Genomic DNA, 19,679 nt, shown 5'->3' with positions numbered 1-19,679 from the left:
GGGTGACTTCCACGGTGTTCAGCTTCATTAAAGTACTCTAATATCCTTTTTATTAAACTACCCTCTTGCATGCTCGTCACCGCTGTAAGAAGAGGCTTAGCTAATACATAGCTGTTCAGTCAAAAGGAAGCCTAATACTCACTGCCCTAGCCTTTACATCACTTCGATTTAGCTTTTCTAATAGCTCCCAATGTTCCTCTGCTTAGGCTATACTCCTGCACGCTCAACGCCGCTGTAAGGAGCCTCTCAGCTAACGGGTAGTTGTCCCGCCAAAAGGAAGCCTGATTTCCATTGCCCCAATCTTTGCATCATGTAGTTTCGGCTTTTTTAAAGACTCCCGATATCCCTCTACTTACGCTGCGTTCTTGCGTGCTTAATACGACCGTATAGAGTAGCTCAGCTGGTCGGCAGTCGTTCAGTCAAAAGAAAGCCTGATTTCCACTGCCCCAATTTTAGCACCACGTCAGTTTAGCATTTTCAAAGACTTCCGATATCCCTCTACTCGGGCTGCGTTCTTGTGCGCTTGATACGACCGTATGGAGTAGTTCAGCTAGCCGGCAGTCGTTCAGTCAAAAGCGAGTTCAATATCTAGTGCATCAATCCTCACATAGTATTTAGTTCGGATTTTCCCGAGTACTCTAATATCTCTCTGCCCCCGCTATATTCTTGCCCGTTTGATACGACTGTATGGAGTAGCTCAGCTAGCTGGCAGCCGTTCGGTCAAAAGCAGGTCTAATATATAGGGCATCAAGCATTACATTGTGTTCTTCTGATTGTAGAGTTTGACACGCGGATATATTACTCCTATGCATTACCTTTGCACGGTCGACGCCACTGTAAGGAGTGGCTCAGCGATCAGGTCGTTGTTCGTTTAAGAGGATGTCTTCTTTCCATTGTCCTGATCGTTACATTGTATTTGGAGTGGCCCTAAGTATGAGCCCGTGAACGTGATAGGTCTTATTGCTCTCTTGCTCGCTCTACGCCGCCGTGAGAAGCGGCCTAGCGGGCAAGCAGCAGGTTAGCTAAAGGGCGGTCTAATTCTTACCGCGTTAACTATTACATTTTACTAGAGTAGACGTAGGCTTAGACACGCTATATGCCGCTGATGGACGCTTTCTTTGCAAGCTGAACGTCGCCATAAGGATTACCTTAGCTAGCAGGTAGCTGGGTAGCCAAAAGGAAGTCCGATATGCAGTGTACTAACATCTATATTGTAACCGAGAAATTAAAGGACAAGGTATACAAATCTAACGTTGCTTAGGGTTTAATTTGCACGCTTAATACTGCCGGAAGCAGTAGCTCCATTAGCAGGTAGCTGGGCTGCCAAAAGGAAGTCCAATATGCGGTCCACGAGCGTTCACGTCGTGCCCAAGCAACTATAGTGCTATGGATGCGAAAATTTCGATGCTTAGTATTACTCTTGCACGTTTGACGCCATCTTAAAGAGTAGCTCAGCGAGCGAGTAGCTGGGTTGCCAAAAAGAATTTTAATATGCGATCTACTAACCTTTACATCGTTCCCGAGAAACTGTGGTGGTATGCGCACAGAAAAATTAATGTTCGGCATTGAATTTGCACGCCTAACGCACTGTTAGGAGTAGCTCAGTTAGCAGGTAGCTAGTTGGCTAAAAAGAAGTCCAATATACAGTCCACTAACCTTGAGATCGTATCCAAAACTATAGAGCACAGCGCACGAATGTATCGCCAAGCGGTACTACCTTTGCACACTCAACACCACCGTAAGGAATAGCTCAGCCAGCAAGCGACCGTCCCGTCAAAGGGAAGTTTGATATGCGCAGTATAGATCTTTACATCCTGCTCTCAGTACGTTAGATAGTGTAGGAGGTTTTCAAGATTATTCACAGCACCGCAATACCTCCATCACACGAATCTTTACGTCCTGTTCTTCGGCACATTAGCTAGTGTAGGAGCCCTCAAGGCTGCTTACCGTACCACAGTCCATTCGTCAATACGATTCGATTCCCCAGTTTCGGCGGTCCGATTTCAAGCCTGCGTCGAAGGTCGCAGCTTATCCTAATACGCAGCTACTAGGCGTTACCTTTGCAAGCTTAATATCACTGTAAGGGGCAGCCCAGCTATGTGGTAGCTATTAAGCCAAAATGTAGTTAGACATACGTGACGCCCATCTTGACATCCCGCTTTTTAGCACGTTGGATAGTACAGGAGACCCTTGAGACTATTTGCGATGCCGCAGTCGATTCGTCGCTACGGCTTGATATTGAGCATGTGTTGAAGCTCGAAGCTCTAGAATAATAGACAGCCCCTAGGTGTTTCTTCTGCGCGCTCAAAACCACCGTAAGGGGCAGCCTAATCAGCAGGTAACCGTCCTGTCAAAAGACAGTCTGATCTCCATCGCACGAACCTTTACATTCGCATACGCTATTTCCGTATTGAAAACCCCAGTTTTGAGGCTCCGTATATTGGCCAGACGCCCCTCAGGATGGCCATGCTAGCCTCGGTTGGGCATGCAGAGACGATCCACGGTTATAAGCGGCCAGTCCCATTCAATCCTTATTTTTATCCGGCCAGTCTAGTTTAAATTGAACTTAAATTGCAATCTAGCCAGTTTACTAACCTCACCTACTAGGAATATTAATGCGAGCAACGAATGGACCTTCGATATTGCTAATTCTGAAAGAACCTTCAACATTTACGACCACCACGATGAACACGCTGATGACCGTGCCTACCTTCAATGGCGAACCAGGCGAGGATCTCGCCCAATTCCTACGCCGGTTGAGACTTCGTCTCACACCTCTCCTAAGGCATTACACAGACGAAGAGGACCGGCGGGAATTGAAGCTGATGGATCTGATCGACCACCTCGGGGGTGAAGCCAAGAAACATTACGAGAATGCCACGTCCGAAACCGAGAACGACTTTAATCTCCTCTGTAAATCTCTGGAGGATTGGATGCAGAACAAACAAGATAATGGCGACGTCGAGAGAGCAATCGAGGACTTCCTGCATCTGTCTCAGGGCGAAAAGTCTATGGAGGAATATATTCGCTATGCCAAGAAGATCCATAACGCCCTGCACAAAGTCCCGGAGATGTCGAATGCAGTGGTCAAGGAAGTCAAGTCGGAACAAGTGCGTGACATTGCAGGAGCGATTCTCTCACTCCAACAAAGCTTCAACTTCAAGGAAGCTGCAAAGGTTCTCCTGTCTTGTGATAGCGGTAGTATCATCACGAACTTTTGATTCCGAAGATGGCTTCGAGGATGACGATTATGATTCCGAAGATGACTTGGAGAACGACGAATCGGACTTGGAGGAAGACGTCGATCCTGATGACGACGAAGAAGACTTTGAGTTTGACGCCGAAGAGCTCGTCGCTGCGGAATCGAACGAACTAGGCCTAGCTAGGAGGTAGCTAGGAGGTATCCGCCCCACGGACTAGAGAGAGCCTGATATCCACGGCGTGATCCTTTACATCCTGTGTTTTAGCACATCGGTTGGTGCCGGAGACCATCAAGATTTTTCGTACCGCGGCAACACCTTCGTTGTTACGGTGTAGTTTCAAGCTATTGTTGAAGGCTGCGGCGTAGTCAGAATTGAGTAGCTGTGTCTGGTTGATTGCCAGCAGAGCGGTAATCTAAGAGGTTTCCTGAACGTATTCTGAATCCTGCATAGAATAGTGATGTAAAAGACTTGGAGCTGTAAATGAAACATCTCATATTCTTCTTTCACATCGTGATATAGACCAGGTTTTAGGTCTAGGCACACGAATACACTGCAGTTAATGCTTCGCTTTTGCTGGCCCAATAACACTGCAAGGAGTAGTGAGGGTACCAGATCGGTTAGCAGGATGTCTGATTCGAACCGCGTCAACCTTTACATGGCCTCCAGCATCATGGAAATACTATCTTTTGAGAGGAGTAGCTATGTCTAGTGAATTGCCAGTATAGTGGTACCCTAGGAGGTCTCCTAGGTGTATTCAAAATCTCGCATGGTGATGTGAAGAACGCGACACTGTAAGCTACGCGCCTTCTCTTCCTCTTCCAGATCATAATTTAGAACAAGTCGTAAGTTAAGGCACACGGATATACTACTGCGTCAGCTACCTCTTGCTCGCTTGATACCACCGTATGGAGTAGCCCGGCTAGCACGTAATCCTTCAGCCAAAAGACAGTCTATCATGCACTGTATCAGCCTTCACATCGTGCTCTAAGTGCCAAAAGCCCATAAAGGTACCCCGAACAGTGTCGTTGTCAAGTTGATGGCGTATCTGTGGCGATGGAAGGCTTCCGCTCACCGCAACGACGTTCACCCAATCGCCAAGCTGATGGCGTCCTATTCTAAAAGGCTGACTGACGCCGCTGGGAACATCCCCAATTTCCTTCCCCTACAACAAGTCTACAGCTCGACGGGTTTGCTGCCACCGGGCGAGCGAGAGGCACCATGGCCGAGGAAGAAAAGACTGGGATGATGGATCTAGAGAAGGAGCTGAGCTGTTCGGTAAGTTGGTCTGTGTAGAGGGGCACGTCAACGTCATGAGGGAGCAGAGCAACAGCCAGGTTCAAGACCAAAGCTTGATGTTGTGTCTCAGCGGGAGATTGAGACATTTTATTCACTACATAAAGGCTTCTATGTTGTTCTATGCTCTCTTTTGGTGGTGTTCGGTCCTACGGTGTCGTTTCCAGGGTCCTCCTGCTAATGCGAGTCCTAGATCTGTACAGACGTCCTTTACCAACCCCTCACCCTCCTCGATTGCCTCCATACCTTCTGCGGCGCGTGCTTGAAAGAATGGTTCCATTTCCAGGCTTCAAGTGCGACCTCGATCCATCCGTATACCTGCCCGTCATGCCGGGCGTCGGTGCGAGACACGCGCCACAATGCCTCCGTCACGACACTCCTAGACATGTATTTGCAGGCGCATCCGGACCGGGGAAAGTCGCAGCAGGATAAGGACGATCAGGACAGGAAGTACAAACCTGGGGAGAATGTACTGCCAAAGCTCAGGAAGCGGGAAGACCCTGGTGCGGACGAAGAGCGCAGATTGATAGCGGAGGCCCAGCAGCTTAGCTTGAGGGAGGCAGGCATATCGAGCGGTGGGCTAGAAGCTCCTAGAGAGCGTAGGAGAAGGGATCGGAGTAGGGAAAGAAGTCGCGACTCCAGAGACCCCGATGGGAGGAGGCCGAGGACGAGAGACTCGAGCAGGAACCCGCCTGAGCCTTCACGGTCCTCACGGGATCATGTACCGGCACGGCATGTGGAACACCAATCAAGTCTTAGATCCCTTCTCAGCGCCTCGGATTTAGACTCGCAAGAGATGGAAGAGGAGATCATGAGGCAGATCATGGAGGAGGGGCTCCTGGACGGCATCGATCTCGCCAACATCGATGTGGCTCAGGAAGATGAGATCAGCGAGAGAATAGCTCAGGCATACCGGAGACGGCAGAGAGAAAGACAGCAGCAGAGAGCAGAAAGGCAAGAGCGCCATACGGGAGAGGGCCGAGTTGAAACGGCTCTCCCATCCCCGCCAGCGACTCTCCCATCACCCGCAACTCTCGACAGTCGAAGCTCCTCGAGAGCCTCTGCTCCTCAGCCAATACGAGTTGATGGGGAACAGACACGCAGGAGGCCTCATGGTCGGTCAGAAAGCGCCGTTCTCGCTTTGCCGTCCCCGAACTCATCACGCCCTCCTGTATCCCGTCCTGGTCTAATTGATGCCGCGAACAACAACGGTCGGGCACATCATCGCAGATCTTCCAGTCAAGGCAGCACTCGCTCATCTGCTCGCGTAGATGCACCTAATTCTCTGTCTGTTACCTCTTCGAGGCAAGCTGCTCGCTCTGCCGGTGAACTCAATGACCGGCCGTCGTCATCTGAGGCCAATCCTCCTCGGAGACGGCGTATGTCACAGAATGATCGGAGCACCACTGACCCAGAGGCAAGGCAGTTCCGAAGCAGTCTCAACACCCATACCTCATCATCTAATCCTAATTCTCCAAGACGGTCGGCCTTCAACGTGAACACAGAAAGTCCATTGTCGAGTCTCCCTCCATCAACCGTCATCAATCCATCACCCAACTCCTCATCTCGTCGAACCACAGACCCAACGCATGCAAGACCAGCTCAACCTACGAACAACAGTTCTCCTGCTCTTGGAGTACCGCGGGCGACTACCGAGCCATCTGCCGCCGACGCCAGACCGGCGACTTCCACTGGGACCAGCGTATTTGCACCGCCAACTCTGTACCCAGAACCCGAAATAGTCTGTAATAGATGTGGTAAAACACACATTGAATACGACCTCCACTACAACTGCGCACTATGCGACAATGGCAACTACAACATTTGTCTAGATTGCTATAGATCGAGCAAAGGCTGCAAGCACTGGTTCGGCTTTGGGCACGCCGCCTGGAGGAATTTTGAACAAAAAGCGCCTCCTGGAGGCCACCCTGCCAACTACGAACAGCCTCACGTCCTCGTCGGCCACCGATACAAACGACCCTCCAACATGCCACCAGAGCCTCGACCCACAACAGCGGACCAAGGCCCAGCGCGGCGCCTCGAATCCGGCGTCTTCTGCGACATGTGCTCCGCCTTCGCCTCGTCCTGCTACTGGAAGTGCGACATCTGCAACGAAGGCGGCTGGGGCTTCTGCAACGACTGCGTCAACCAAGGCCGCCACTGCACGCACCCCCTCCTCCCCCTCTCCCACAATCCGCTTCCCAAACCCACCTCCACCACCACCTCCGCCCCGTCCACACCCAGTCTCCACCCTTCCCCAACCCCCTCCACGCCCCCCCTAACCCCCAAATCCGCCTCCCTAATCCGCGGCCCCGGCGCCACGCCCCTCGCGAACCAACTCTACCGCCCGCTCACCTTCAGCACCTGCTGCGACATCTGCACGTACCCTATCCCACCCTCACACACGCGCTTCCACTGCCCGCGCTGCCAGCGTGGCGACTACGACATCTGCACGCCCTGCTACCACGGCCTGGTGGCGTCGGGGCGCATCGCGGCCGAGAACGGGCCGCAGGGCTGGCGGCGCTGCCTGCGCGGGCACCGCATGGTGGTCGTGGGCTTCGAGGACCGCGCCGGCGGGCAGCGGCGCGTCGTGTCGCGCGACCTGGTCGGCGGCTTGGCGCTGCGCGACGAGGACGGGCTGGACTCGCAGGCGGTGCGGACGCGGGGCGCGAATGCGGACGTGGGTGGGACGCCGAATTGGAGCTGGAAGGATGTGGATGGGACGGTGCGGAAGAGTAGGGGGGTTAGTGGTGGTGGTGGTGGTGGTGGTGGTGTGGCTGGGGGCGGCGCGAAGCTGGGGCTTGGGACGCCGGGGAGGTTTCCGCCGGATGGGGGCGTCGGGTTGAGGGTTGTGGCGCTGTGGGCGAGGTTTCCGCGCGAGGGGGTCGAGGATGAGTTGATGTTTCCGAAGTTTGCGGAGATCAGGGAGGCGGAGGATATTAATGGGGATTGGTTCTGGGGGTGTTATGCGGGCGCCAAGGGGCTGTTTCCGGGGAATTTCACGAGGGTGGTGTGAGGGAGGGGGGGCATGAATGGGTTTATGCATATATGAGTTTATGAATCAGATTAATAGCATTTCTACGTCTTGTAGGGCTGAATTTTGGGCTTGTGTGGCATAGGTGATAGACTGCATGACATCGAATTGCACGGATGAGTTGGCGGGGATTCAGTAGCTATCACAAACCAGCGGTTTCTAGCATATTGTACCTTTTGGCGGAAGAATATAGAATAAACTTGGGGGTATATAAAGCAGAACAGAAATCTTTCGCAAACGCATCAAATACGCCTGTTCCCATGAATCCTCCAAACAGATTCGCTCAAAAAGAAGAAGCGCGTGTGTCAAGTATAGAAGTCCTCCTAATAAACAAGAGCGGAGAGATCGAAGTGGAAGATTCGTCGAGCGAAGGGTGGTATAGTATGGTGTCGTGGATGCTGCGGGCTCAATCATCCTTCTTCCCTAGATAGTTCACCAAGTCGACCATCTCGGCCTGCGACATGGCGCTGTTGATGGCGTGGTAGGATTCGTAGAGGACCCAGAGCGGGAACCAAACCCAGAGGGTGTTGAAGAAGAAGAGGTAGACCCAGCTGTGCAGCAATATTAGCATCTGAGCGTCTTGCAGAAGGATGTGGTATGGTCTGAGTGAGAAAGGGGGATATACGTACAGATACATCCAATTCGACGTATCCAAATTCGGTGACCCAGTGAGCCATTCCGGCGCGAATGTCATCCAACCTAGAAGCTACATGTTAGCATCCCATCGACCATCTCAGACCACCTCACAGCAATCGCTCCCCCCGAACACCCCTCGCTCCCACCAAACCCCTCCACAACCCCCCCCCAAAAAAAAACACCAAAAACTCACCCCCATAAAGCTCCCCCGTCGCCAACACACTCATCCACCACCACTTCCCCAGCGCGCCCCTCCCCTCCGGCCTGCACAACAACGCACACACATACACCGCCAGCGGCGCGCCCACGCCCACGGTCAAGATCTCCAGACTCACGACGCCTAGATCGACTCCGCCCCACCGCCGGTCAGCCTTAGCGTACTCCTGCCACAGCCGCGCAAACGGGTTCGTGCCGTACGCGGCGCCGTACAGCCGGTCGCGCTGCCCGAGGAAGTGCACGTCGGGCGGCGTGAGCAGCAGCGGCGTGACGGCCGGCCCGCGCGTCGCGAAGGAGGTGGGCAGCGAGTAGTAGACGCAGAAGCACTGCGCCAGGAAGGAGCCCTCGAAGACGATGTGGATGAGGGCGTCGAAGAGGTGCCAGACGAAGAGGACGCGGGTTTTCAGGGTGGATGCGGGCGGGAGGAGGCGCACCGAGGCGGCGTAGGCGCCGGCGAGGAGGGCGAGCACGCTGAGGAGCGAGACGATGGTGGTCGCGTCGATGGTGGGCGAGGTCGGCGTCGTGGGGAGCGCGGGCTGTTGTCGTGGGAGCGGCGGCGGCGCGGCGGGCGTGGATTGGGAGGAGCCCATTGCTGGTGGCTTGCGGGAGAGACAGCGGGCGAGTGGGCGGGATTGGGAGGGAGGATATGCAGGCAGCGCGTGGAGTTCGCGGGTTGGTTCCTGGGCGGAAGCGCGTTGCAACAGAAGCGGTGTCTCGCTGGCGATGGTGGAGCTGGGAGTCCAATTGTACGTGCAGTAAGCAAAATATGCTGCCGCTTCGGTAGGCGGTGAATGCGGGCCGCGGGCAGGATGGCGTGTCGTCTCTCGTTTAGGACACCGACTGTTCCAAGCTCCGGATGCCACGAGGCCACCAACTCACTGCGCGTGGGTTCGGCTGCATCAATCGCGCGTCCAGCCTATGTTTATACCTTTGTATGTCACGGTGGGAAGCAGCAGGCACTCTCGTCTATCGAATTTTTTGGCTTTGTTCTTAGGTCTGTTGGAGAACTATCTGCACGACGTCCATTCCTCCCAGAGAAATCAAACGACCACGCTCGCCTCCGAAAGCGATCCCGAAAAGTCGGGATAGAGACACCATGAAACCAGACCCACAGCAGAAGAAAGAGCAAGGAAACAAAACACACGCAGGAGCTCTAGCGCACATGAATAAGATGGAGACACTGAATTCGCCAGCAGCCGCACCGGGCCACCATATATGTACGGAAATGCGTCCAGAACCTGTGGGTGAGCACAAGACTAGCACCTACGATCGAGCACGCTAAAAGACACACGCGCCCCGGACCAACTTTTTCCTTCCCTAGACCGTAGATAAAGGCGAAGAAAGGAACATCGGCAGAAGGCACAGAGACGCATCTGGAGAGGAGAAGACCGGACAGCAGAAACGCACAATTACAACCAGTCTATTGGACGGAGCCAGATAAGTAGGAAAGAGATGACCAGAAAACCCAGAGCGCCAGCCCGCCCAAAACGCCGTGGTTGAAAATAACATGCAAGAATCGCCGACGAAAATGCAGCACGAGCAGAGCCGTCCCGGAAGAAATGCAGCCAGGGAGCGCAATAACCGACGTACGCTCGCCAATTGTCGCACCGAAACTCGAAAACAATGACCGCATTGAAAATGACTGGCGAACTCTCGAGGTATCCTGCAGATGCTGCATCGTACCCCTCCGCTCAACTTCGTCGTAATCACTAACAGGTCGTTCACAGCGTCATAGTGACTAAGAAAATTCGTAATGTCGTTCCATGTCCATGGGGAACAACCGAATCTGTCACAATCCTCCTCCAGCGACTAAACACATGCTTGCGGTGTATGCGATGGCTCCGCGAAAATTCCGCCAAGTACGTTGTGGTTGTACGGAGACCCTCCGTAGTACAGCGGCGACGTCGTACGATCTCCAGGGTCAGATCCGGTCATTGGCCCCGGGGAGGACGAACGGGACAGGAAAGGGTTAGAAGCTTTCGAGGAATATTTGCTATCATTTGCACCATCGACAAGGGAATGCATGTCCTTGCCAGGTTCCGGACTCTCCGGACTGCTTGATCCAGAGTTTTGGTTGCTTCCAGAACTATACTCCAGAACACAATCACCAGCACCGTCGTTATGAGTGTTCTTAGGAGCAGGAGAAGCAACTTGCGGCGAGCCTTTTCCAGAGGGCGTGCCGAACTGATACGACAATTAGCTACGGAAGGGTCAGGCCATCCCAGGGCGTGGAGCACGTACGAAGCAAAATTTCTGAATCAACTCATTGTACTCGGCGGATTGCAAGTCAGGCTTCTCGGATTGAAGTGCATCAGGACGAGTACCAGGAACAGGCGGACGCGGGACACTGGTCGGCCGTGTGCTGCCGGTAACGGCATTGTCGAAGAACCCGGTAGGCTTGGTGGGGGCTGTGCCTTTCAGTCCACTCTTGTCGCCGAGAGCCGTTTGCGCATTTGACAAAGCAGCAGTGAGCGAAGCACCGAAGTCATAGCGAGTGGAGAACGCATGGCTGGCTCCGGTAGGCTTGCGTGCTACTGGGTCAGGGAAGAAGTTGGCTCGGTTCTTGCTCTTTGGCTTGAGTCGAATGGTTGAGTTGGGCGAGTCGCCGATGATGGACCTTGTCGAGCCGAACTCGTACTTGGTTTCGAAGCCATTGCCGAAGTCGTCGTCGAAGGCGGCGGGCATCGATCGAGGACGAGCTGTCGGCGGAGAATGTCTGCTGCGAGGAATGGCGCCCAAGGTACCAGCACTTGGTCCTTTGTTCGCACCCTTTCCACGCGGAACATTCTTCTTGGTGAAGTCGACTTGGAAGTTCATTGAGTTGTTGTTGTCCCAGAACTCTTGTCCATTAACGTTGTATCGCACACACAGCAACAAGGTCTTCGTCTCCAGGTTGGCTTGGTCAGCCAGCTTGATGTTGAAGTTGAACCGGTCGTACCCATCGTTGGTCTGCTTCTTCCGGACGTCGTTGTTGTACTCTGCCACCACCTCTGACGTCGTCTTCCAGTAATCCAAGGTGAACCTAGCCACGACATACTTTTGGAACGAGATATTTGCCACGGCAACACTACCGACCAGCGTCTTGTTGTCGGACGACAGAAATATCCGCTCCACTCGGATGGGCATCGTCTTTCGCTCGTAGGTCTCATCCGGAAAGTTTGCTAGGCGGATTTCCCACTCGACGGGGCGAGACTTGTGGCTATCTTCGTACCCGAATGGGTACTCGGACTCGCTGTCGTAAGTCTCCACCGGAGAGGAGCCTGCACTAACTGCTATCGGGCGATCAACCTGGAGGAAATGTCGCACCTGCTCAATATCTTCGTTGAAGTGGACGGCCTTGGAGAATGTGGGAGTGCCAGGCATGCTCGAGGGTCGTCGACGCGATGTAGGTCGGAGGGCTGGCTTCACCAACTCGCCAGACTTTTTTCGGAGGAGCGGCGGTTTTATCCGCAGCTCATCGTCATCGAGATCGCTGTCATCAGAAGAGCTAATGAGGGTAGCTTCAGTATTTAGCTGAGGAACATGCTGGGATAGTGTAATCTCGCTGGATGACCGAGAGTGGGAGATCTTGCGAGCCTCTGGAGTAAGAGCACGGGGCAGAGCGGAAAAGTCGAACGGGACAGTCGTCGGCGGCAGCGGAATGGGCTTCTCATTGCTGCGGACAGGCGAACCGGCTCTCTTCACGTCGATGTTCTGGAGGGCGACATGGAGGTCCGCGAGGTTGCCAAGCTCTCGGCCGCGCTCGTCGTCGTCAGAGGAATCAGGAGGCGTCGTAATCGCACCTGACGGAATCAGAAGATTGTTCACAGGAGGAGGAGACTGGCGGAGGCTACCATTCGTAGATCCCAGACTATGATGCTCCCGAGTATCCGTGGGCGAGCTCGTCACCTCGCCATTCGAGGCCTGGCCATTGTTCTGGGAGATGGACGGAGTCCGGCGGTGCTTGTTTAGATAGGAGGTCGAGGAGATGGAGCGAGGCAGGGCGGGCCGGCTCACAGCAACGGGCGAGGGGTTGGCCTGTTCGGCATAGGAATGGTTCCGGCTCAGGATAGGACTGTTTGGTTTGGTGGACGCAGGTGACCGCTGGGAGGGCGGCGTGTAAGGCATCCGGCCGACTTCTAGGGCGTCGAAGAAGTGGATCGAATAAGGAGGGAGGCTGTTAGGACTTCCAGGGCATTAAAAGAGAGTATTAAAACAAATACTGACTGCAGACAGGCCGGGGTGGTTAGCGAGAGTGGTGGACTGGGCAATGCGTGGCGTGAGGAAGGTGTGGAGGTGCTGGTGACTCTGGGTTTGGTGCTGAGAGGAGAAGAGAAGGAAACCTACATGATATGGGGTGCGGGCGTCTGGAGGGCGGAGACGCTCGTGATAAGCCGCTCGGAGGTGAATACGCAGGCTGAGGCACAGCTAGTGAAAGCTGTGTCGTCGAGGACGCTGCGAGGACGGCTGGAGGAGGCGGAGACGAGAAGCCCAGGCGACAATGAGGTGAATTGTCGTCGAGGAAAGCGAGGCCGGGAGATCCGGTGGCTCTCTGCTGCCTCTGCTGGGGGTGGACTGATAAATCAGCAACAAAGCAGCTTTGTTTGATAAGGGCGCCACCGAGGTCGGCGTGGTCGTAAGGGACAGTCGGATCCGCGAACGAGAAGGCCTTTGTGTGTAGCGGGACAGGCTCGCAGAGGCCTAGAGAATGGGTGAGGATGGAGAGGGGAGAGGGGAGGGGAGAGAGGAGGGTTGAGGGCGATGGTGGTGCAGCAGGCAGGCCTGGGATTATTGGGGCAGCAGAGGCCTGCGAGGTCGATATGGCCCCGGCTGCTCGTCGAGACTCGCTCGCGTAGGCGAATCAAGGCTGGCGCGGCGCAAACCAAGACGGCTTGATCCACCCCAACAGACCGGGGGCGCGACCAGGGCTCTTTAGCGCGACGGGGGAGCTATCTGCAGTGAGCGCAGGCGTGCAACACCGGCCGTGTGTGCTATCGACGCGGGTTGCGGGCGGCGGGCGGCGAGCGGCATCGGCCTCTGACGGGCTTCGCAGGTGCTGGCGGAGGTGGATGCAGGCGGCGGGGCCTGGAGATGCAGCTGTGGACTTGCGAATACACTGCTCGCGGGCGTGTACATACAAGTACTTGCGACGCTGCGCTGAAGGCCACCTCATGCCATCGCCCGGCACAGCACCACGGCCGCCGAAAGCGGGCGACGCAGCCCTGTGGCCTGCTCGGCCTGCCTCCATCACATCATGACGGCGGGCTCGACGGCGCCGCGCGGAACGCTCGTTCCAAGGTTCGCGTCGCCGCGACGAGCGGCGTGGAGTGACCTGCGAGCCCTGCGAGACTGCTCTCCCGCCTTCACGCACCGCCGTTGACTGGGCGTCTGCGCACCTCCACTCTCCACCCACGTTGCGAGCCAGCCTCCGCACGCTGAGGCTGCCCGTGTCGCATTGGCCTGGCGCCCGCCGAGCTGGAGAGCCGCCCCCTTAGTCATCGCCACACCTTGGCAGCGAAATGAGCCCCTCGGGATCTGGCGCCCATTATTTCCCAGCATGACATCATGCCACCACGCCATCGCCATCGCGATTCTTGTGCCGCCTGCTCCGTTTCAATTGACCTCTCGCCGCCCGCACGCGCGGCTGCTGCTCGTCCTGAGCGGCCACCTGGCCGGAGTGCCTGGCAGAGCGGCGCTGTACCTGAAGCACGGCGCCGCAACACCACCGCCATCGCGATCCTCCGCTCTAAAAACACCCCTCCAGGCGGTGGCAAAGAACGGCGAAGATCTTCTCGCGACCCCGGGCCTCGCGAAAAGGCGGTCGACGCCCTCCTCCAATCAGCCCTGAGAGGCCTGCGTGAGCCACCCTCTCCCTGCGCGACGTGCAGCTGGCGTGCTGGGATGCACATCGCGTCGGACGTCTTCCTAGGCCTGTGCAAGCGAGCCGTCGTGGTGTTGTGGGCCGCGTCTCAAGCGCCCGGCCGTCCAAGCATGGCATTCGCGACGCCTGTCCGCGAGCAGCCATCGCGAACTTTTCAGGATTCAGCGCACGCTTGCGGCGACGGGAGTGCCTTAATTCAGCTCCTCCGACAAAGAGCCTCCCGATGCTCCAGAGCGACCCTCGACAGACCCTTCAGACCTCTCCGTCTGCAGAACGCTCCCGTGGCCGCTCACACGGCGTGGCCTGCAATTGGCTGCCTACGCCTTCACGCCGTCTCACGACTCCATGCCACGCTCAGACGAGGCCTTCTCTTCCCCGCATTCTCCCTGCCTCTGTTGCATGCAGACGACGCCGCAGTCTGGGTTTGAGACACCTGATGGTCGCGGAATGCTCAGCGGCTGATACGGACTCGGCGCAGCACCCAATCCATGCTGGCAGGACGAGACGAAGCCGGCAACGAGGCTTTGTTGTGGTGTTGACAACCACGCCGTAGTTTGCGCGCGGCTACCCCAACGGATACCAATCTTGCCCACTCTCCGAGACGGGCGGAGGTGAGGTATCGAATGCGATTCAGGCCCGCATCGGGTTGGTGGCTGAACCTAAATTTATTTTCACGGCGGGCCTGAGCTGAGGGTGGAGCTTATCGCGATCCGCTCCCTCGACGACGCCATACTGAGCTGTTGTCGTTGTACTCCGTACGCTCGACGACCACAACAACATGAACCACGGCTCGCGCATCCGATCGATCGTTGGACGCTTCTGATGTACCAGTTGCACCCCCACTGCACATACGGACATTCCCGGTTGCGAACTTAGTGTCCACCTCGACTCTCACGGCTCCTGCGGACTGCTTGGAAGGCATCCATGGTGCTATCGAGAGCTCGTATACTGCGCGCGCTCTAAGCAGATGGAGCAGGTGGGGTCTGGCATGCGACTCGAGGCCGGGGGGCGGCCGGCACGCCAGAGGCTGCAGCTGCTATCTCCACCTGCAAGCCGCTGAGACCCGTAAAATTTTGCACCGGCAGAAAGCAGCCACTCGTCGTGAGCGGAGATGAGCCTTCTTGACCGCCTGGCGCTAGGCATGCGGCGCGCGTTCCACCGCGTCGATCGCCTGTCGAGGGCTAATCCCAAGAAGCCCACTAAAAAACGGCTTTCGCCAAGGCTTTCCGCCCAGGCCACCATTACGTCCCACGCAAAATCGATGATCGCAGATATCGTGTCCAGAAGCGGCCCTTGAGCGCTGCCGTCGCCCAGCCACGGAGTATATACCGTGGATCAGAGCCACTGGCGATCTTGAGTCTGCTCCTCCTACCGATTTTTTCTCCGGCCGGCGCGACCCTCACAGCGTCCAATTCGCACGACCAAGCTACGGCTTCGTCAGTGGCCGATTTCTGGAGGGCCACGCCGAACACAACGATCGCCCCGTGCAAATGACTACATATTGACTGGAACCCCCACATAGCTTCCAACCGAGTTCTCTGCGGAGACATACTTTGCCATGTCCATGGCAAGTTTCAGCACCAAGCTTGGAGAAGCACACTAGTAGTCCCAGTAGTGCCGCTCACGCATCACTTTGCAAATTCGGATCAATTTGGTTGACCCGATCCGGCCTTGGATACAATTCTTGACTAAGTAGAAGGCCCTTCGACATCCAGATCAGAGAACGACTTCGTCAACGACATCTCTGTGCATGTATACCAATCTGCTGAGAGATGTTCAGCGTCAACGGCTCTCACCAGCTGACGAGCCACCATCCAGACCGTGCACAGCTCGTTTTCTGCCATTGGATGCCACATGGGCTGGCTGGCAGCCCGTCACGAATCGTACCCCAGCAGCAAAACGCCATCATCTGCCACACCGCAAAGGCCATGGTTCGCGCCCCCAACTTTGCGGGGAAATGCAACAACTCGATGGAGGGCCGTGCACTGACTAACTGGCCACTGTCACCGTTTTCAGTTCTTTTACAGTACAGTATTTCTTTCTGTCAAAAGCAAAAGAACGTTCACTACTTGATCCTCTCCGCCCAGCTACAGCTGCTCCTCACGGGACCAGAGGACTCATTGTAAGCCGGAGTCAACGACTTTGTCCGTCACGACGCGGATGCGATCTTGGACGCCGAGAACGCGTTAAATATGCACGAGAAACCTGCTTCCCGCGAATTCGCACCCACGAATCCCGCGGCGCGCGCAGGGCACATCCGAAGCCTTGCGACGGGTCTTGAATCCTGGAATCTCCGCACTGAGGAAACAAGCTTCTTATCCGCCCCTGACGCAAGGAGGTTGTGCACCAGTCATGCTGGCAAGCGAAAAGATGGACCGCGAAGTCGTGGTGTTGTTGGTCAGGGCCAACTTTGGCGTCTGCACCTATCGCGTTCTGAGCCACGTCAACGTTAATGTCAACCCACTCTAGCAAGTTGCTCGGGTGCCCATCCGCGGAGTACACTCCACCTCCGAATAGATCACCAGTGACATGGCGATCGGTATGTTCACGACGGCGAAAAGCCACAAGTATGAATGCGCAACCACAGTCACGACTGTGGCACGGTAGAATCCCATCGCCGTGCGATACCGGAGGGGCAGCCCACCATCACGACTTTTCTCGCCACCCCGCGCTGCGACTTACTTTCACACCGCTCCCAACGCCCACTTCCCTCACATCATTGTACATAGATAACGCCCCGCTAATCATAATCGCAGGACGCCTAGGTTAACGGCTTGATCCTTAAGAGTCTAGTTCACTAACTCCACTTCCGTTCATCAGGATTGTTCAGCTATGCCACCTTCAATCCTCGTATTTTCATCTCACGCGCTGTCCCTCCAGCGTGGGGTCTAGCTTCCGCCGGTTCCTCCATCATTCCCACTCCACGGATTGTAGCCTTGAGCTAGGTATCGCCGGAGATCCATCACAGGCTTCCTCAAAAGTCACCACCAGAGGTTGCTCAAGCGCGGGCCATCTCTCTTGTCTCTCCCTAGACAACTAACTAAGCCACTAATTCATTTCTCTTAGTATTTCCGTAACGTACCACTGAGAGCGACATCTAGCTTAACGCCTTATCGAAGTCTCAAGAATACTCAATCAATTTAGATTTAGGCAGCAATTAGCAGCCCCATCGCAATTAAGCTCCGCCAGATCCGATGGCGCGTGTCCGACCCCACCACTACACCGTCACTATCAACTACAGTGAAGTGATCTTGAAGTCGTCGCGGCCGGGCTAGAATTGGGCTCACGTCGCACCAACCCCGCGCTCGCCGCGTTCCAGATGACCCACTCGGCCAGCCCTACGATGCCGTGCTTCCGCAGCTCTAGCCAGTCCCGCCACTGTTTCTCTTTCAACGTTTTCTGCCAACGCAGCAGTGCGACGCACCGCGAGGATGACGTGCAGTTGCACATCGCCGGCCTTGAACAACCACGCAGCCCCGCTCACTGGCTGACTTGGACGAAATCTTCTGGAACACGGGCGACGGGCGCTCCAATTACTATTCACAATCTACAAAAGTAGTGTTGTGGTTGTGGCGAGGAGGCTTACGCACAGCGGGCCTGCATAGCCCTACGCGTCTGACGAGCGACATAACGACCACGAAAACCTTTTCTCCGCGCCACTAAACTTGTTCACAGGTTCACAGACTCGCGAGCGAGCTGAGTACGGAATACCGCGGCTTTCGAATCCTCGCACGCATGTCGTAGATACACAGCAACGGAACCTGCCGGTTTTCGCGGATGCCCACGAGCAGTATCAACCCCATGCTCCCGCCCGCACCACCAAGAGCTGTACCCACCGCCTGTATTGGTGAGACTCTCCCTCCTCCCTGTATCACCGCGACCACGGTTCCGCCTCCTGTCACCATCAGTACACAAGGACAAGCTCAGCTGAGCTGTGGGCGCAGGACTGTCGGAGCGACTCCGAGCTCTTTATGTATGGACTTTGAAGCCCCGATAACGTACCCCGTAAACGTCCCTTCCGAAGGCGAAGAAAGCTCGAGCATCTCGTACATGCAACGCGGGCAGGGCTGCACCTATGTACTTGGGTTCTTCCCAACTGAGGCGGACGCAGATGCGACTCGATCTGTTCAAAAGTCATGGCATGATATAAATATGGAGTTCGAATGGGGCAATTGGCGAACTAGGGAGGGCTTGCAGCAGTCCCACTTCTTACTAGCCCTCACAGGCCGTTGAAGGATTTCCCGAGCTCGCCTAGTCGCAGATCAAATCATCGATACCAGCTTTTCTCCGCTGGGCGAAGATGGAATTGATAATAATGCGCCGATAACGACATTTCGGAGGTGAATCGCTTCATAAAGCTCTCTTTCTATGGAGTGTACACGGTAGATTCCGTTTACGGAGGCAAATAGGCAATTTGGATTTGAAATCCGTTCCTTCTTATCATGAATATCTATTTTATGGTGGACTGATCATTAAATCCAACGCGAACGCGCACATCATATTTCGTATCCGCCTGCCCCCGAAGGAGGCGCGAGCCACCCACTCCACTCCACTCCACTCATGAAATCCTTCCGCTGTGATAATCGGAGGAAGAAGCGAGTTGTTTTGGAGATGTTCCGACGCACTGGTTCGCTGCATCCAGTCAATGCCTCCCAAGCAGCGTGCATGCTTCTGCTTGCTGCTGTGCGACGGGCCTCAAACAGGCCAGCACGACAGATGCCGACATCGGTCGGCATATTGTTCACTGCCCGAATCCGGGAGAGACACTGCACTCACCTGATCTTCATACTCCGAGATTCTACAATTCACGGACATCAAAGCCATCAAAGACCCTGAAAGCCCTTCCACCGGGACGACGCCCTGATCGGCGCGCAAAGGGGGGCGTCCTGCCTCCTCGTGCCCGCGCCGTACCCGTCGATAGCGGCCTGGCGACTAATGCCGAAGGCTAGGCGATATTCTAGATCCCGAGCCGAAGCCCTTTCTTACCCTGCAGCCGGCCCGGTCAGTGTGACAGGCGGATGTTCGTGCGAGAGAGGCCCAGCCCAGCTCCCCCAGCAGCGCCCGCTTACATGCGCAGTGCTAAAAGCGGTAAGCCGGCGGCCGGGGTTCGTGAGATGGCGGAATCGGAGGCTCGTTCTGGGGTTTTTTTGGGCTGGCCCGAGACCCCTCAACACCATGGATGAGAAGAGGTGTGGATGAGCGGATTTTCGCCATTCGCGCATACGTGTGCTGATGGGTGGTGTCGCAATTTGCCCCCTCGTGCGGTGGTGGCCGCATATCATTCAGAGATGGATGGAGAGGCAAGATTTTTTTGTCATGGTGTTGTGGCGTTTCCAGCGCGCGCTCTCGCGTCGGAGGCCTATTCAATTTTGTCCTGTTCCCAGTCCTCTTTGTCGGGGCGCCGGAAATGGTGCCGTTGGCAATTGGTCATGACAGG

The 19,679-nt window shown here is 55.6% G+C and overlaps 6 protein-coding genes across 6 annotated transcripts; 4 read left to right on the top strand and 2 right to left on the bottom strand.

Moving 5' to 3' along the window:
* The first annotated feature begins 2,587 nt into the window (after positions 1 to 2,587).
* BDZ99DRAFT_468197 (uncharacterized protein) lies at positions 2,588 to 3,710 on the top strand. The gene has a single exon (XM_033721193.1). It carries the CDS (start codon positions 2,685 to 2,687, stop codon positions 3,219 to 3,221), a length of 537 nt encoding a protein of 178 aa, XP_033570633.1. The 5' UTR covers positions 2,588 to 2,684; the 3' UTR covers positions 3,222 to 3,710.
* Positions 3,711 to 4,421: 711 nt separating this feature from the next.
* BDZ99DRAFT_399554 (uncharacterized protein) lies at positions 4,422 to 7,512 on the top strand (the record flags this gene model as incomplete). Its single annotated transcript, XM_033716135.1, has 3 exons — positions 4,422 to 4,478; positions 4,690 to 7,149; positions 7,291 to 7,512. The coding sequence occupies 3 exons, from the start codon at positions 4,422 to 4,424 to the stop codon at positions 7,510 to 7,512; spliced, it is 2,739 nt and encodes a 912-aa protein (XP_033570632.1).
* Positions 7,513 to 7,534: 22 nt separating this feature from the next.
* BDZ99DRAFT_576135 (Emopamil-binding protein) lies at positions 7,535 to 9,063 on the bottom strand. Its single transcript, XM_033728540.1, has 3 exons — positions 8,360 to 9,063; positions 8,160 to 8,229; positions 7,535 to 8,081 (listed from the first exon to the last, which is right to left on the bottom strand). Exons 1-3 carry the CDS (start codon positions 8,970 to 8,972, stop codon positions 7,937 to 7,939), a joined length of 828 nt encoding a protein of 275 aa, XP_033570631.1. The 5' UTR covers positions 8,973 to 9,063; the 3' UTR covers positions 7,535 to 7,936.
* A 978-nt stretch (positions 9,064 to 10,041) lies between these two features.
* Positions 10,042 to 12,916, bottom strand: BDZ99DRAFT_168865 (uncharacterized protein). The gene is made up of 4 exons (XM_033712945.1): positions 12,709 to 12,916; positions 12,216 to 12,587; positions 10,624 to 12,164; positions 10,042 to 10,566 (listed from the first exon to the last, which is right to left on the bottom strand). The coding sequence occupies exons 2-4, from the start codon at positions 12,487 to 12,489 to the stop codon at positions 10,192 to 10,194; spliced, it is 2,190 nt and encodes a 729-aa protein (XP_033570630.1). The 5' UTR covers positions 12,490 to 12,587; positions 12,709 to 12,916; the 3' UTR covers positions 10,042 to 10,191.
* Positions 12,917 to 13,926: 1,010 nt separating this feature from the next.
* On the top strand, positions 13,927 to 14,670 carry BDZ99DRAFT_482071 (uncharacterized protein; the record flags this gene model as incomplete). Its single annotated transcript, XM_033722459.1, has 1 exon — positions 13,927 to 14,670. The coding sequence occupies one exon, from the start codon at positions 13,927 to 13,929 to the stop codon at positions 14,668 to 14,670; it is 744 nt and encodes a 247-aa protein (XP_033570629.1).
* Positions 14,671 to 17,962: 3,292 nt separating this feature from the next.
* BDZ99DRAFT_468192 (uncharacterized protein) lies at positions 17,963 to 18,708 on the top strand. The gene has a single exon (XM_033721192.1). It carries the CDS (start codon positions 18,020 to 18,022, stop codon positions 18,473 to 18,475), a length of 456 nt encoding a protein of 151 aa, XP_033570628.1. The 5' UTR covers positions 17,963 to 18,019; the 3' UTR covers positions 18,476 to 18,708.
* The last annotated feature ends 971 nt before the right edge of the window (positions 18,709 to 19,679 follow it).

This window comes from Mytilinidion resinicola (genome assembly GCF_010093595.1).
Source record: "Mytilinidion resinicola strain CBS 304.34 unplaced genomic scaffold BDZ99scaffold_26, whole genome shotgun sequence".
NCBI classification, from domain to species: domain Eukaryota; kingdom Fungi; phylum Ascomycota; class Dothideomycetes; order Mytilinidiales; family Mytilinidiaceae; genus Mytilinidion; species Mytilinidion resinicola.
Note: the sequence above shows the minus strand (reverse complement) of the source record. Positions and strands in the feature narration are given on the sequence as shown.

What these genes read in the sequence shown, in the direction of transcription:
- BDZ99DRAFT_468197 (XM_033721193.1), top strand. Translation starts at nt 2,685, where the DNA reads ATGAACACGCTGATGACCGTGCCTACCTTCAATGGCGAACCAGGCGAG.
- BDZ99DRAFT_576135 (XM_033728540.1), bottom strand. Translation starts at nt 8,972, where the DNA reads ATGGGCTCCTCCCAATCCACGCCCGCCGCGCCGCCGCCGCTCCCACGA. An exon ending in GACGGGGGAGCTTTATGGGG is followed by an intron (nt 8,230 to 8,359) that starts GTGAGTTTTTGG and finishes TGTAGCTTCTAG; the next exon opens with GTTGGATGACATTCGCGCCG. An exon ending in ACGTCGAATTGGATGTATCT is followed by an intron (nt 8,082 to 8,159) that starts GTACGTATATCC and finishes ATTGCTGCACAG; the next exon opens with CTGGGTCTACCTCTTCTTCT.
- BDZ99DRAFT_168865 (XM_033712945.1), bottom strand. Translation starts at nt 12,489, where the DNA reads ATGCCTTACACGCCGCCCTCCCAGCGGTCACCTGCGTCCACCAAACCA. An exon ending in TAGTCTGGGATCTACGAATG is followed by an intron (nt 12,165 to 12,215) that starts GTAGCCTCCGCC and finishes TGATTCCGTCAG; the next exon opens with GTGCGATTACGACGCCTCCT. An exon ending in TGATTCAGAAATTTTGCTTC is followed by an intron (nt 10,567 to 10,623) that starts GTACGTGCTCCA and finishes TTGTCGTATCAG; the next exon opens with TTCGGCACGCCCTCTGGAAA.
- BDZ99DRAFT_468192 (XM_033721192.1), top strand. Translation starts at nt 18,020, where the DNA reads ATGCCCACGAGCAGTATCAACCCCATGCTCCCGCCCGCACCACCAAGA.